Source organism: Taudactylus pleione, unplaced genomic scaffold (assembly GCF_031769625.1).
Source record: "Taudactylus pleione unplaced genomic scaffold, aTauple2 ptg000125l, whole genome shotgun sequence".
Lineage (NCBI taxonomy): Eukaryota > Metazoa > Chordata > Amphibia > Anura > Myobatrachidae > Taudactylus > Taudactylus pleione.
Window position 1 is genome coordinate 6,044,526 of NW_028284527.1, and position 13,411 is coordinate 6,057,936.

General features: G+C 44.8%; 1 protein-coding gene across 4 annotated transcripts in view; it reads right to left on the bottom strand.

Moving 5' to 3' along the window:
- Positions 1-5,908: 5,908 nt before the first annotated feature.
- The window catches only part of CCSAP (centriole, cilia and spindle associated protein), a 44,342-nt gene continuing 36,839 nt past the window's right edge, over positions 5,909-13,411 (bottom strand). For 3 of the 4 annotated variants that reach the window (XM_088472511.1, XM_088472510.1, XM_088472509.1), the window contains one exon: positions 5,909-6,226. In XM_088472511.1, the coding sequence (XP_088328637.1) occupies positions 6,047-6,226 (180 nt within the window). In that variant the 3' untranslated portion in view covers positions 5,909-6,046. The remainder of the gene's footprint in view (positions 6,227-13,411) is intronic. The other variant, XM_088472515.1, reaches the window with a different exon arrangement.

Sequence of the window (13,411 nt, forward strand, 5' to 3'; positions counted from 1 at the left end):
AGGTCAGAGCTCTTTGGAAATTCCTTTTCTGGGCCACAGGAAATTTGTGAGTCAGGCACTTCCTAATTGTAGAGTAGAGGTGACATTTGGAAATGCCCATGGGGGACAAAGAGGTCTGTTGAACAGAGGTAGAAACCTGTACTAGGCCCTGTACCGACTGGGACAATCCCTGAGCCCAAAGGGGTTCAACAGAAGGAAAGACCGCTACCGCTGTTTAAAATCCAGACAGCGGAAGCCTGGCAGTGAAGATCCCAACAAGTAAGTTTTTTTTCTATTTGCTAACTAACCTCCCCCCCTAACCCTCCCTTAGGGGTGTCTAACCCTAACCTCCCCTCCAAGTGCCTAACCCTAACCCACCTCTAAGTGCCTAAACCTACCCCCCCTTCTCCGCAGCCTAACCCTAAGTCTCCTGGGGGGTGCCTAACCCTAACCTCCCCCCGGGGATGCATAACCTTAACCCCCCCTTCCCCTAGCCTAACCCTAACCTCCCGGGGGGGTGCCTAACACTAAGACCTCCCCCGGGAGCGCCTAACATAACCCTCCCCCGCAGCTGTCTGCCCCCAGCTTGTCTTCGATCAGTACACTGGGTGTCGGGTTCCCGGTGTAGGTCTGACAGGCGTCAGGATTTCAACGCCGGTCATTAGACACTTGCCGGGATTAGACAGTAGGGATGCCGATGGTCGGCATTTAGACAGTCGGCATCCCGACTGCATACCCTACTGGCATGAAGGTTCCTGGGGAAGGACCCTCACCAGGGGAAGGCCTAGAACCAGCTGTTCTGTGCCCCTACAAAGCACCGTCCACAAAGCCCCCATTATCCTGTGCTGAACTAGACAATGGTTCTTGAAAGTTGCCGCAGGAATTGGCCGTCAGCACAGAAGCGCCCATTTCTTGTGTAGCCTTAGGTCAAGGGTGGCCAACCAGTCAGAAGCAAAGAACCCAAAAATATCTGTAGATATGTCAAAAAGCTGAGATCATGCGTATGTGCAAAAGAACATTAAAAAAACATTGAAAAAACCAGATCCACATAAATCACACTGAAAAAGCCACATACACAAAAATACTATCCAACCTCCCCTGGTGTCACTCCAGCCCCTCCATGTCATTCCAGCCCTCCATGTGTCACTTCAGCAGCCCCCCATGTCACTCCAGTACCCCTCCTTCTCCCTGGGCCACTCCAGTCCAGCCACCTTCCCCAAAACTCCCTCTCAATCCATGGGCCACTCCAGCTTGCCACACATCACAAATAAAAAACAAAACAAAAACACAGCTCTTACCCTGTTGCGACTGTATGTCATGTAGGTAGGCTCCAGCGTCTGCCTCATGGCTGCAGGTTCAGTCACAAGTTGAGCTCCATCTCCTGTTTGCGGCGTTACATCACTACATTGTTGCAGCAGTCTGCTCTGCTCCGGAGCATGTATGGCCAAAGGACGAGCCTCCTCTGAACAGCTTGCGCGTCTCTCAGATGAGGCAGTGTGTGTCAGTCAGGGGAGCCACATCAGAACAATGGAAGAGCAGCATGTGGCTCAAGAGCCACAGGATGGCCACCGCTGCCTTAGATGAACTTCTTTCGGAGATGTATTTGTATATTCAAATAGGTGGAATACACACACTGGGCACGTAAAGTGTGCTGTGTGTAGGGGGGAGCAATGAATAGATGAAATACTACAAATAAGATAAGTGGTATACAGTGATTGCTGCAAACAACTAACAATTTTATAACCTGAAAAAACAGACAGTAGCAATATAAGCCTTCAGTAGGAAATAAACTTTCCCCGTTACAAAAAGAGATGTAGTCTAACCTAAACTGAATAAACATAACAGTTAGAAAATAAACCTGCATAGTAAAAAAAATGGAGATGTGATCTACGTAATGTAAGAAAATATTACATGGGAAAAACAAAACAGGAAACAAAATAAAGTAGATATATATTTTTTACATATATTTATGTATATATAAAACTACACAGAACTTGACTAAACTTATCTAACATACATACAGCAGCAAACACACAGCAGAAAATACAAGTGCTCAATATGAAACATTATATATCACTTCCAACTGCACTAGGATCCTGAAGGTGAGGTAGAGAAGAAAAATCTATAACCTCACAGTGTGAGGCATAAGGGAAGCAGGAGTAGTGTTCTTCTCTGATGTAGTACAGTCTGTATATAATAGCTGTCCAGCGTCTGTGAGGCAGAGAGCATCTTTTGGCGAGCAGCCTGTGAAAGGGGGTGTGCCAAAATTGGGGGAGGAGTTAACCTGGCAAATGTTCCACCTCCTGACTGATCCCAGGGACTTGCTGCCGATTTTGCGGTGTTCCCATTGCAAATATGTTCCTGGTGATCCAGCAGAGTGGAGAACTCGGCCACTGTGTCCCGACTTCCCGCACTGCGAGAAGCCAATTACCTTTTGCCCCGCTTGCAGCTGGGTCCCTGCTGTGAGTCCCAGGAACCAGCCAGTGTTACTGACCCCGACGCCAGTGATCCAGACACCAGAGCAGGGTCCCAGTGGAGTGGAAGTAATAAAATAAATAATGCTGCAGACTTGCAGCCAGAAAAAAATGTGCCCAGCTACTTTGGCACCAAAGAAATACTGTCTGTAACATACAGGAGGTGGGGTAAAGGGGAAGAGGAGCCTATGCTGCTTCAAACATTAATTCTATGGTGCCCAGACTTCTCCAGCTCCAACTATATTCACGGTTTCAGTGTCCCCATGGATATGAGAGAAATATGCAAATACATGTTAATATTTTACAATACAAAGAACCCCACTCCAGATGATATAATTCATGATAAGCTAGAACTTACATCAGTGAGCTCACTTCTACTTAGCATAAGGTTAGCGACTGACCCATTTTCAGTGCCATCCAGTTCCAGCGATACTCTTACAGATAATAAAACTGTATATCAAACACAATATCACAGATGTCATCCTATTATAAGCACATTTTAATACACAAGAAGGAAAATGTAATTCACATTAAGGAATAGACATATACACTTCTGAAATTCTGTTGACAACTGGTAGAATCACATTTATAAAAAAAAAAAACTAAATTTATAAAATTTAAAAAAAAAAATTAGAACAGTGACAGATTTGTCAGTGAACATACAAATTATTTACATGAGGTTGATATTAAAAAAATCCATAAACATAAACATTTCAGAAATCTGATTGTAATGGAAGATACTGACTTCTGTTTATACCATTTGGATTATAATGTCCTGCACTTGCTTGACTATTAAAACCACAAACATCTTAAATCCCATGTTTCCATTGAAACATTATATACAATATTTGAGAAGGTCGTCTTATGGGAGTGCCAGGATTTGTCGATGATTACAATGTCGACAATTACTATGTGTACAGCATAATGGCAGTGCAGTGGTAATGCCAATTCAAATATTTCTGCATTATAACTTTAAACATGATGGTAAAGCATTGTATTTAAAGCTATAATGCAAATACTGTTATAATGCTCTAATTAGCATTAGTACCACACCGGTATTAGGCTGTCCACATACTAAGGGGTCTAGTTACTAAGCAGTGTTAGGAGACAGAGTGAATAGTGATAAGAAAGTGATAAAGTGCCAGCCAATCAGCTCCCAACTGTCATTTTTCAAACACAGCCTGTGAGATGACAGTTGGGAGCTGATTGGCTGGCACCTTATCACTTTTCACTCTGTCTCCTACAACTGCTTAGTAAATAGACCCCTAAATGTCAACACTGTAACCAGCAAAGTAACTACCCTCTCTTACTTCTTTATGTCCAGTCTTATTTTAATACTGTATTTGTTCCCATTTGTAAAGTGCTGTGGATCATACTGCCATTATACAAGGGTGGTTCAATAAGTGGTTCTGCCAGGCCAGAGCAGGTAGCCCACTGATTCCCCTCACGCCTTTAGGCTGCACCTCATATCAGTCATACTGTCCCAACATCAGTTGTAGGAAGACGGGGCTTGTGGAAACATGGTCAAACATTGAGGTGCGTAGTGTGATCAGATTTCTGCACCTAAAAAGCACATCAGCAGCCTAATTTCATTGTGAACTTGTTGATGTGTACGGTGATGTAATGTCACAAAAACAGGTTTGGTGCACTGCCTTTGATAACGGCAGGACAGATGTTCAAGACTTTCACCATCTGAATGCCATTCACACAAAGTGCAGCAGGCAAAGCACCCCCCACCTTGGCAAGCACTATTTGCACATAGAACCATGGCTGCTATGGAATTTGTAACTAACCACAATCCACAATCTATTATTTCTAATAAGGGGAAGGCGGGACTAGTTGTTACGATGAATCTAAAACGACGCCCCACGCAGCGCCTGGCTCTTGCAACTGTGAAAAAGAATGAACCATCAGTGCTCATCGAAATGCCGCTAACGCAGATGTGTTTATGTAATAGGTACCTAAACAAACTTGTTTTTCTTGTTCCAAAGTAATATTTTTCACCTAGATTCATATCTTGGCTGGACTGGTTTATCATTCATTTTGTTAGCATCAGACCATTAGTGTATTTATTATCATTGTTAATATCGTGAATTGAAGCACAGAAATCAAACTATGGCCATCTTGGTTATCTGACGTCACTTGGGGCAAGTTGTTACACAATATCGGAGGCGAGTTGTTACTCACTGACACTCCCATTAAAGACCAGCTAGAAGTAGAGGCAAATATACGAAAAAAAAACACATTGTCGAGTTCTGAAGACGAGTGTTTCTATATAATGTGTACTAAGAGTTACAATCTGTTGAGTCCTGGCCAGGAGTGGGTCCAGTGTATTTCATGTAAAGGGTGGGATCATATTGCTTGCGTAAGAGGTGATGCAGTAGCATTTATTTGCAGTAATCGTGAATCAGAAATCGCAGTGAAGACGATGAAGGATGTCTGTAATTGGGTATACAAATCGGGAAGCCGACTGTTTTATCCCGCCGTGGGATAAATGAACGGTGTCTATATCTAGACGCCGCTCATTTCCCCGACCCCGGCATCCCGATCGAGCGGATGCCGGGCGCCGCGAGCGGACAGCCGCGGGGGGGGGGGGGGGGGTTAGGTTTAGGGCACCCCCCCCCCCCCCGGGGGACTTAGGTTTATGCAGAGGGGAAAGGGGGGTTAGGGTTAGGCACAGGGGGGGGAGGTTAGGCACCTATAAGGTGGATTAGGGTTATGGGGGTTAGGTTAGTTGATACTTACCTTACCGCGATCGGGATTTCCAGCGCTGTCGGGCTTCCGCTGCCAGGCTCTGCTGTTTTGTCGGGCTGCTGCTGCCAGGATTCGAACTCCCGGCCATGCGGCAGCCGGGATATCATACCGATTCCCTGTAATTGTCAGACTATATGCCAAATGTGATTTTGTGATAAACGTACAAAGTTTTCTAATAAACGCTTTTTATATTAAGATTTTGTATAGATTATTTTATCGGTAACAATTTGCCTCAACCCCGTAACAGATTGTTCCGATAATTTTTGTTCTGAAAAACTCATTTTTCATTGTTAATAATAATTATTGGATGTAACTTACACCCAATATAAATAGAAGAAAGAATATTGTTTTGTTTGTAATTTTTCTATTTTGTTGTGATTAAGATTTTTGAATTTCTGTATTTTTGTAAGAAGTAGGCCCATCTTCCTCCACAGCCAAAAATCGAGGCAGATTGTGTTCTGTACAACAAATAAATTTGCTTTGAAAACAGAATGTCCCATCTGCCATCTGAAGTTAACTTCAGATATCTGTATATTTCAGTTAACTTTAGCTTGATTTTAATTTAAATAAAAGCCACTTAAAATATGATTAAAAACATAAAATGTATTGTTCAAATAGCCTTATTGCAGAAAACTTATAAAACATTCAGTATAAAAGTGTACTTTTCATTTTGTTTGATATTGCTCCAGCCTGGAAATGTGTAAAAGTGTGAGTAGTCTTTATTAAAAATGAATGAAACAAATTGAAGAATGGAAACCATCTGATTTGCAGCGACTTAATTGGCCAAGCCATATTATTTAAAAGACCCAGAAAATAACTTAATGTACAATCAAAAAAATTTAGCAAATTCTGGCTGAGTAGCATCTCATGTATTCGGTCATCCATGGATTTTCTACAGTGGAGGGTTGCCTTCTTAGAACACTCTCTGCATCGGCCGAACGAGCCCTCTGCTTCTGCAGGAGCTGCCGCCTCTTGTCTCTCTGTCGCCTGTTCTTTGCTCTCAAAGCAGATTCATGAATCTTAAAAGGGGGAAAAATACCATAGAAATGTCAAAAATAAACAATTCAGAACTGAAAAGTTTGCAAAAACCATAATAATTTCCCACATAAAATGTACATGCTGACAAAGCCCTAGAGAACGAACATAGTTTGCAAAAGTTCCTATAGAATGAAAAATACTCCTATAGCCAATTAATTTATTTATGCCTGTTTCTTTCTTTTCCAGCATTTTGGTAAGGGTTCCTGCCTTGGGATCAAGTTTGTGCACTCTCCAAACATCACAGATATATAGATTAAATTATATGTGTGCTGCTGTCAATAGTTGTGTATATGTATAGGCACACCAGTAACACCTAAATCAATGCACTGCTTTATGCAATTTAGCCAAAAATACATTCTGATCATAGTGGTTTGCTATGTTTAGGAGTAAAATGCTCATAATCCATCTAACCCAGTGGTCCATTTATGGTCAATTGATTGGCAGCCACCAACACTAGTTTTGGCCATCATAAAATACGATGGACAAACAAGTGCATCCTTGTGCACCACCACATAACTGAACCCAATAATGACAGATAATCACAAATTTACTTAAGGTTTGCCGAATTTCTCAGAAAATGTTGTCCTAGGGGTGCCACAGAGATTCAAGAACATTTGGGAACCACTGATCTAAACTATTCCTTTTCACTGAACAAAACCTTGCAAACTAGTCCAGTGTTTTGCCATTATTATGTGTGCATATGAAAGAATTTAGAAGTTAGACTGAGTTGAAGATTAAAAACTTGGGGGCATCATAATTACACTGGAGGATAGTGGTTTATTTTTCAATTGTTTACAGTAATTTATTGGTTTTAAGATAATTTTTTTTTTTACTAAATTTATAAAATTCACTACTGAATGTGTCTTCTCTTAATCTGCACATCTATTTATCACTACAGGACCAAAAGTATATCGATACCCCTTGTAATTAGTGTTTGGCCAACTCAGTCACACCCTTCCTGGTCAACTGCAAGCTGTTATTGCAAAGTAAAACCACTTATCCACGTAGCGGCCGGTCACTAGCTCACAGAACAAGATCCACCAAGTTCTGAAGCTCTTAGCAAACATCTATTTGTTTGTTCTGAGCCTTCCACTGGATGGATTTGGGTGAAAACTTCAGAGTGGCAACATTGGATCCCAGAAAACATACTAAGAGGTTGAGGTCCCAGATGGACCTCTTGGTGGTGTATGCTGTATAGAACTTTGACCTGAGGAGCCTGTTCTGGGCCTTCCACTGGATGGATTTGGATGAAAACTTCACAGAGGGTTGGCAATTGGTCTGGTATGCCTAATGGGGTGGTTTGGGTCCCGGTCGGACCTTATGGTGGAGTGCACCAGGAAGAACTTTGAACCAGACAGCCTGTTCGGACCCATGGTGCCTGTTCTGAACTTTCCACTGGATGGATTTGGATGAAAACTTCAGAGTGGTGGCAATTGGTCTGGGACGCCTAATAGTGGTTGGGGTCCTGGTCAGACCTCACGGCAGAGTGCACGAGACAGAACTGGCAGAGCCGGTTCTGGGCTTTTCACTGGATGGATTTGGACGACATCACATAATAAAACTTAATAACTTGAAAATTTAAACCCGGGCAACGCCAGATACTTTAGCTAGTATTTTAATAAAATGGATGTAATGAGACTTACATAAGCATAAAAATTTACGGTGTCCTAAGTGAGTCAGCTGACCACTAGAAGCGTTAACCATATAGTTTTCTTTACAATATATGTAACCAGTATAACAAAACTTCACATATCTGATATGTGCATGCATTTCTATAAAAAAAAAAAAAACAGCTAGAATAGAGAGTCTGGTATACTGCAGTTTAGTTGGTGCACTTATTTAAAACTTTTAGTTTGAGTTGCAAGTTAGTTTGTTCCTCTGATATTTATTATTTATTAACAGTTTCTTATATAGAGCAGCATATTCAGTTGCACTTTACAATTGGAAACATTAATAGAACTAAACTGGGTAGTAACAAATGGATATATAGGTTGGAAGGCCCTGCTTGCAAGCTTACAATCTATAGGGATATTATATAATGAGAGTTATGGTAAAACTTACCTTTCTTAACTGTTTTTCTTCGTTCTTCGAAGTCCACAGGGAGACCTTGGGGTGTAAGTGGTGGATCAGGAATCCGGGCATCATGCGGTTAAAGCTTTTCAGCTCCCAGGATGCATTGGTTCACTCTCCCTATAACCCACCCCCAAGCCAAAGGCACCTCAGTTTGTGGCAAGCCAAATGAGAATAAAAGAGAGAAGGAAGACTGGTACACACAAGAATCACTCACAGAGGAGACGTAAAAACGGTGACCAAGAACAAAACCCATCTGAAGCCAGGTGCATCAGGGCAGGTGCCCTGTGGACCCTATGGACTTTGAAGAAAGAGTTAACAAAGGTAAGTTTTATCACAACTCATTTTCTTCTTCAGGGTCCATAGGCTCCAGAGGGAGACCTTAGGGATGTCCCAATGCAGTCCTTTTAAGTGTGGGGACGCTCCTGCGCTGGGAGGAGAATCCGGCGCCCAAAGGAAGCATCCTGAGAGGCGAAGGTATCAAAGGCATTGAACCTCAGAAAGGTCTGAGCAGAAGACCACGTGGCCGCCTTACAAATGCTGAACAGCCGAGGCACCACGGCGAGCTGCCCATGAGGGACCCACAGACAGAGTAGAATGAGCATTAACAGAAGCTGGAACAGAAAGGCCTGCCTGTGTGTAAGCCTCTGCGATAGTCATACGAAACCATCTAGCCAATGTTTGCTTATTGGCTGGCCATCCCTTCTTGTGAAATCCATAGAGCACAAATTAGGAGTCTGATTTCCAAAGGAAACTGGTATGGTCCACATAAATCCTGAGGGCACGGACCACATCCAAAAGAGGCCTCACCAACCGAGAAGTCCAGTGATTGAAAGGCCGGGACTATAATTTCATCATTAATGTGGAAACTAGAAACAACTTTAGGAAGGAACCCAAGGCGGGTCCAAAGCACAGCCCTGTCCTGGTGAAATATCAGAAAAGGGGGATGACAGGAGAGTGCCCCTAATTCGGACACCCTCCTAGTGAAGGCAATAGCCAGAAGAAAAAGAGAGTCTTTGCTGTTAACAATTTGAGTTCCACTGAATCTAGGGGTTCATATGGAGGACCAAAAGAACCACTGCCAAGTCCCAAGGAGCCACTGGGGGGGACAAAGGGTGGTTGAAGCCAGAGGACACCCTGGAGGAAGGTGCGGATGTCCGGTAACGGAGCAATTCTACGTTGGAACCATACTGGACAGAGCAGAGACATGCACTTGCAGTGAGGCCAGGTGGAGGCCAAGGTTCAATCCAGCTTGAAGGAAGGCCAGGACTCTGGAAATCCAAAACACCTGGGGGTCGTAATCTCTGGGACGACACCATTGGAAATATGTATGCCACACTGTGGTAGATCCTAGCAGATGCTGGCTTACGTGCTCTAAGCATCGTTTGAATGACAGAGCTAGAGAATCCTTTGGACCTTATGAGGGATGTCTCAAGAGCCACACCGTCAAGGACAGACGATCCAGGTCCGGGTAAAGGCAAGGACCCTGGGACAACAGGTCCGGACGTTCAGGCAACAGGAAAGGAGTATCGATGGAGAGACTCTGAGTACCAATGATGTCTGGACCAAGCTGGAGCCACCAGCAGGACAGTGCCTCCATCTTGTGTGAACTTCCGAAGAACACGAGGAAGCAGGGAAACTGGAGGAAACAGGTACGCAAACTGGAAGGCCCAGGTTACTGACAGGTTGCCTCGGCATCTCTTGTTCTGGACCCATACACTGGCAGTTTGTGATTGTCGGGAGGCCATGAGGTCCACCTCTGGGAGACCCCATTTTTCCACCAGGAGCTGCAATATCTCTTGGTGAAGAGACCATTCCCCGAGATGCACGTCGTGACCGCTGAGTAAGTCTGCTTCCCAATTGAGAACTCCCAGTATGAACACTGCCGATATGGCTGGGAGGTGACCCTCTGCCCATGTCAGAATGGGTGACACTTATCATTGCTGCCCAACTTCAAGAACCTCCTTGATGGTTGATGTAAGCCATCGTTGTGGCATTGTCGGACTGAACTTGCACGGGTTTCCCCTGAAGTATGTGTTTGTAAACAGCCCCAAGTTCCAATATGTTGATTGGTAGGGTTGCTTCGACCACTGTCCAACGGCCCTGAAAGGAGTGCGGACTGGTCACTGCGCCCCAGCACCTGAGACTGGTGTCCATTGTTAGGATTACTCAGTCCGGGATCCAAAAGGGGGGACCCTTGGTTAGAGGAGATGTCAGTAGCCACCAAGACAGAGAGACGCACCTCCGGAGAGAGCACCATTGTTTGAGCTTTGACCCGATGGGGTAATCCGTTCCACCTGGAGAGGATCAGCCACTGGAGAGGCCTGGAATGAAACTGTGCATAATCCACCATGTCAAAGGTGGACAACATGGATCCCAGAACCTGCATAGCTGAGTGGACTGACACCCGGCGACTGTGGAGGCATTTGCGTACTCGTAGTTGTAGTGTGGAGATTTTTTGAAGTCAGAAATATTCTCTGCTGTTGAGAATCCAGTAGGGCTCGAAGATGAACCATCCTCTGTGAGGGATTCAGGGAGGACTTTTTCCAATTGATTAACCACCAGTGTGCCTGTAGAAAAGAAATTGTCAGTTACAGGTGGTGACGAAGCACCTCTGGAGAACTGGCTAACAGCAGGAGGTCGTCTAGGTATGGTAGCAGCCGGACACCCTGACTCCGCAGATGGGCCGCAATGATAGCCATAACTTTGGTAAATACCCGTGGAGCTGTGGACAGGCCAAAGGGCAGAGCCCAAAACTGGAAGTGTTGCTGTAGTATAGCAAACCTGAGATAACGCTGGTGAGAGGGCATTATAGGAACATGTAGGTATGCATACTGAATATCCAGCGATACCATAAAATCCCCAGGTTCTATAGCCAGTATGATGGAGCATAGGGTTTCCATCCTGAACCTGGGCACCCTGAGGAATTTGTTCAGGGATTTGAGGTTGAGGATAGTCCTATGAGATCCATTCGGCTTCTGAACCAGAAAGAGAGTAGAATAATAACCAGTCTCTTGCTGAGATAGCGGGACTAGCACAATTACCCGTTTGCAGCAAGGACTGTATGGCTTTCTGGATCTGTAAGGCCTTGTTCGTGTCTGTGCAAAAAAACTGGTGGGGAGGTCTTCGAAGGAATGAGAGGGCGTACCCGTGAGACCATTTCTCTTACCCAAGCATTTGTGGTGGTTTGAAACCACCACTGAGCGAACTAAAGAAGTCGGCCTCCCACTCTGGGATCCCCCAGAGGGAGGTCTGCCCCATCAGGCTGCTGGTTTATCCTCTGGTTTAGGGGCAGGGCGTCTTGTGTTCCAGGCCTGCTTCTTAGTTTGGTGGCCATCTTGGAAGCTGACTGTCTATGAAAGGACTGTCATTTGGGCTTTCCTTGGGGATGAAAGGACCTAAAGAAGGAGGTTCGAGGCTTTGAAGAAGCAGATGCTGAAGGCAGAAATGCCGATTTTGATGCTGCCAACATATCAACAATCATGTCCAGGTCTGGGCCAAACAAGATCTCCCCATTGTAGGGTAAGCCTTCCAGGCCTTTCTTAGAATCAGCATCCGCCCTCCAAGAGTGCAGCCACAGGGCACGGCAAGCAGACACGGCGAGACTCTGGAGGTCAGTAGACTGGCATCCAGAGCAGCCTCTCCAATATATGCAGCCGCATCTTGAATGTGACCCACCAATGACACCTGATCCCCAGGAGCTTCTAAGGGAAAGGAGTCCTTAAGAGCATCGGCCCAGCTCTCTATAGCTTTAGCTACCCATGAAAGCCATGGACAGACGGGCAAAAGCCCCTGAAAGAAGAGTATATAGATTTCATGCAAGTTTCCACTTTCCTATCTGTAGGATCCTTTAAGGAAGAAATGGAAGGCATAGGTAACGTAGCACTTTTAAATTAAATGTGTAACATGGGAATCCACCGCAGGGGGCGATTCATATTTTTTACAATGAGCCTCAGGAAATGGGTAACATGAGGCCAAACGCCTTTGAGGCTGATACCTCTTGCCAGGCAGCAGCCATGTGTTCAACTAGCTGATCTTACAGAGGAAATTCTGCAGAAGTCACCTTTATTCTTTTAAACAGAGGATGCTTGGATTGAGGGGCTGGCTAGTCATCCACTATTACCAAGACGGATCTGACAGCTCTCACCAAAGCAGGAATTTTAATTTTTGACAGAGTCTCCACTTCCTGCATGGGGGAGTCGGGGTTAGAGCCATCAGCAACCTCTCTGTCGTCCGATGACATCTCAGACTCTGAGAGCTGTGTGGACTGTGATGACAACATAGTATGCTTAGCTGGCTTTAGGGGTTTCTCACCCTGCAACATGGTCTGAAGGGCAGTAGAAAAAGCCGCCAGGCTCTGCACTGAAGTAGAGAAAACGTCTACTCATGGTGGAGGCACAGGAGGAGTCAGCATAATCTGTTGTGGTAATCCCTGCGAGGGAATAACGGTCTGCTGTGGTAACCCCATACAGGGAAAATCATCAGGAACCGCTAAGCGGCCCGCAATGGAGGCCAGAACCTTAGAAAAGGCAACCCAAGGGGGCTCCTGTACCGATGCTGGGGGGTTTGAGGTGCCTGGTGGATTATAACACCTCACACATAATCCATCCCAAACTAAATCCTCACTTAAACCTGCAGCACATAATCTGCAAGATAGCAGAATGGGTGCAGAAGTGTGCTCGTTACCCTTGTCAGACATATCTGTAGAGTAATATAATGCACAATATGGCACTGGGTATAATGCAACCACGAGTAAATAGGATAGCAGTAGGAGAGCAATACACTGGTCCTGTCTGATGCTTGGGTAAACTGCAGGAGTTCACAGCCTAAATATGGCACAGTACCACACAACCGTATGTGACAAACCACACAAATATTTCTATAGATGTGAGGTATAGGAAATACCCTAACTACACCTGTATTAGGGCAGACACAGAGAAAGGGTAAAGATATATGCTGACAGTAGAAAAAAAAGACACAGACAGGCAGCGCTAGTGTAAGTCACATACAATGCAAATTGGCACTACAATCAACTACACAGACTCAGCGTCTGGTAGGCTATAGCGCTACATACGCTAACTCCAGGGAGAGGTATG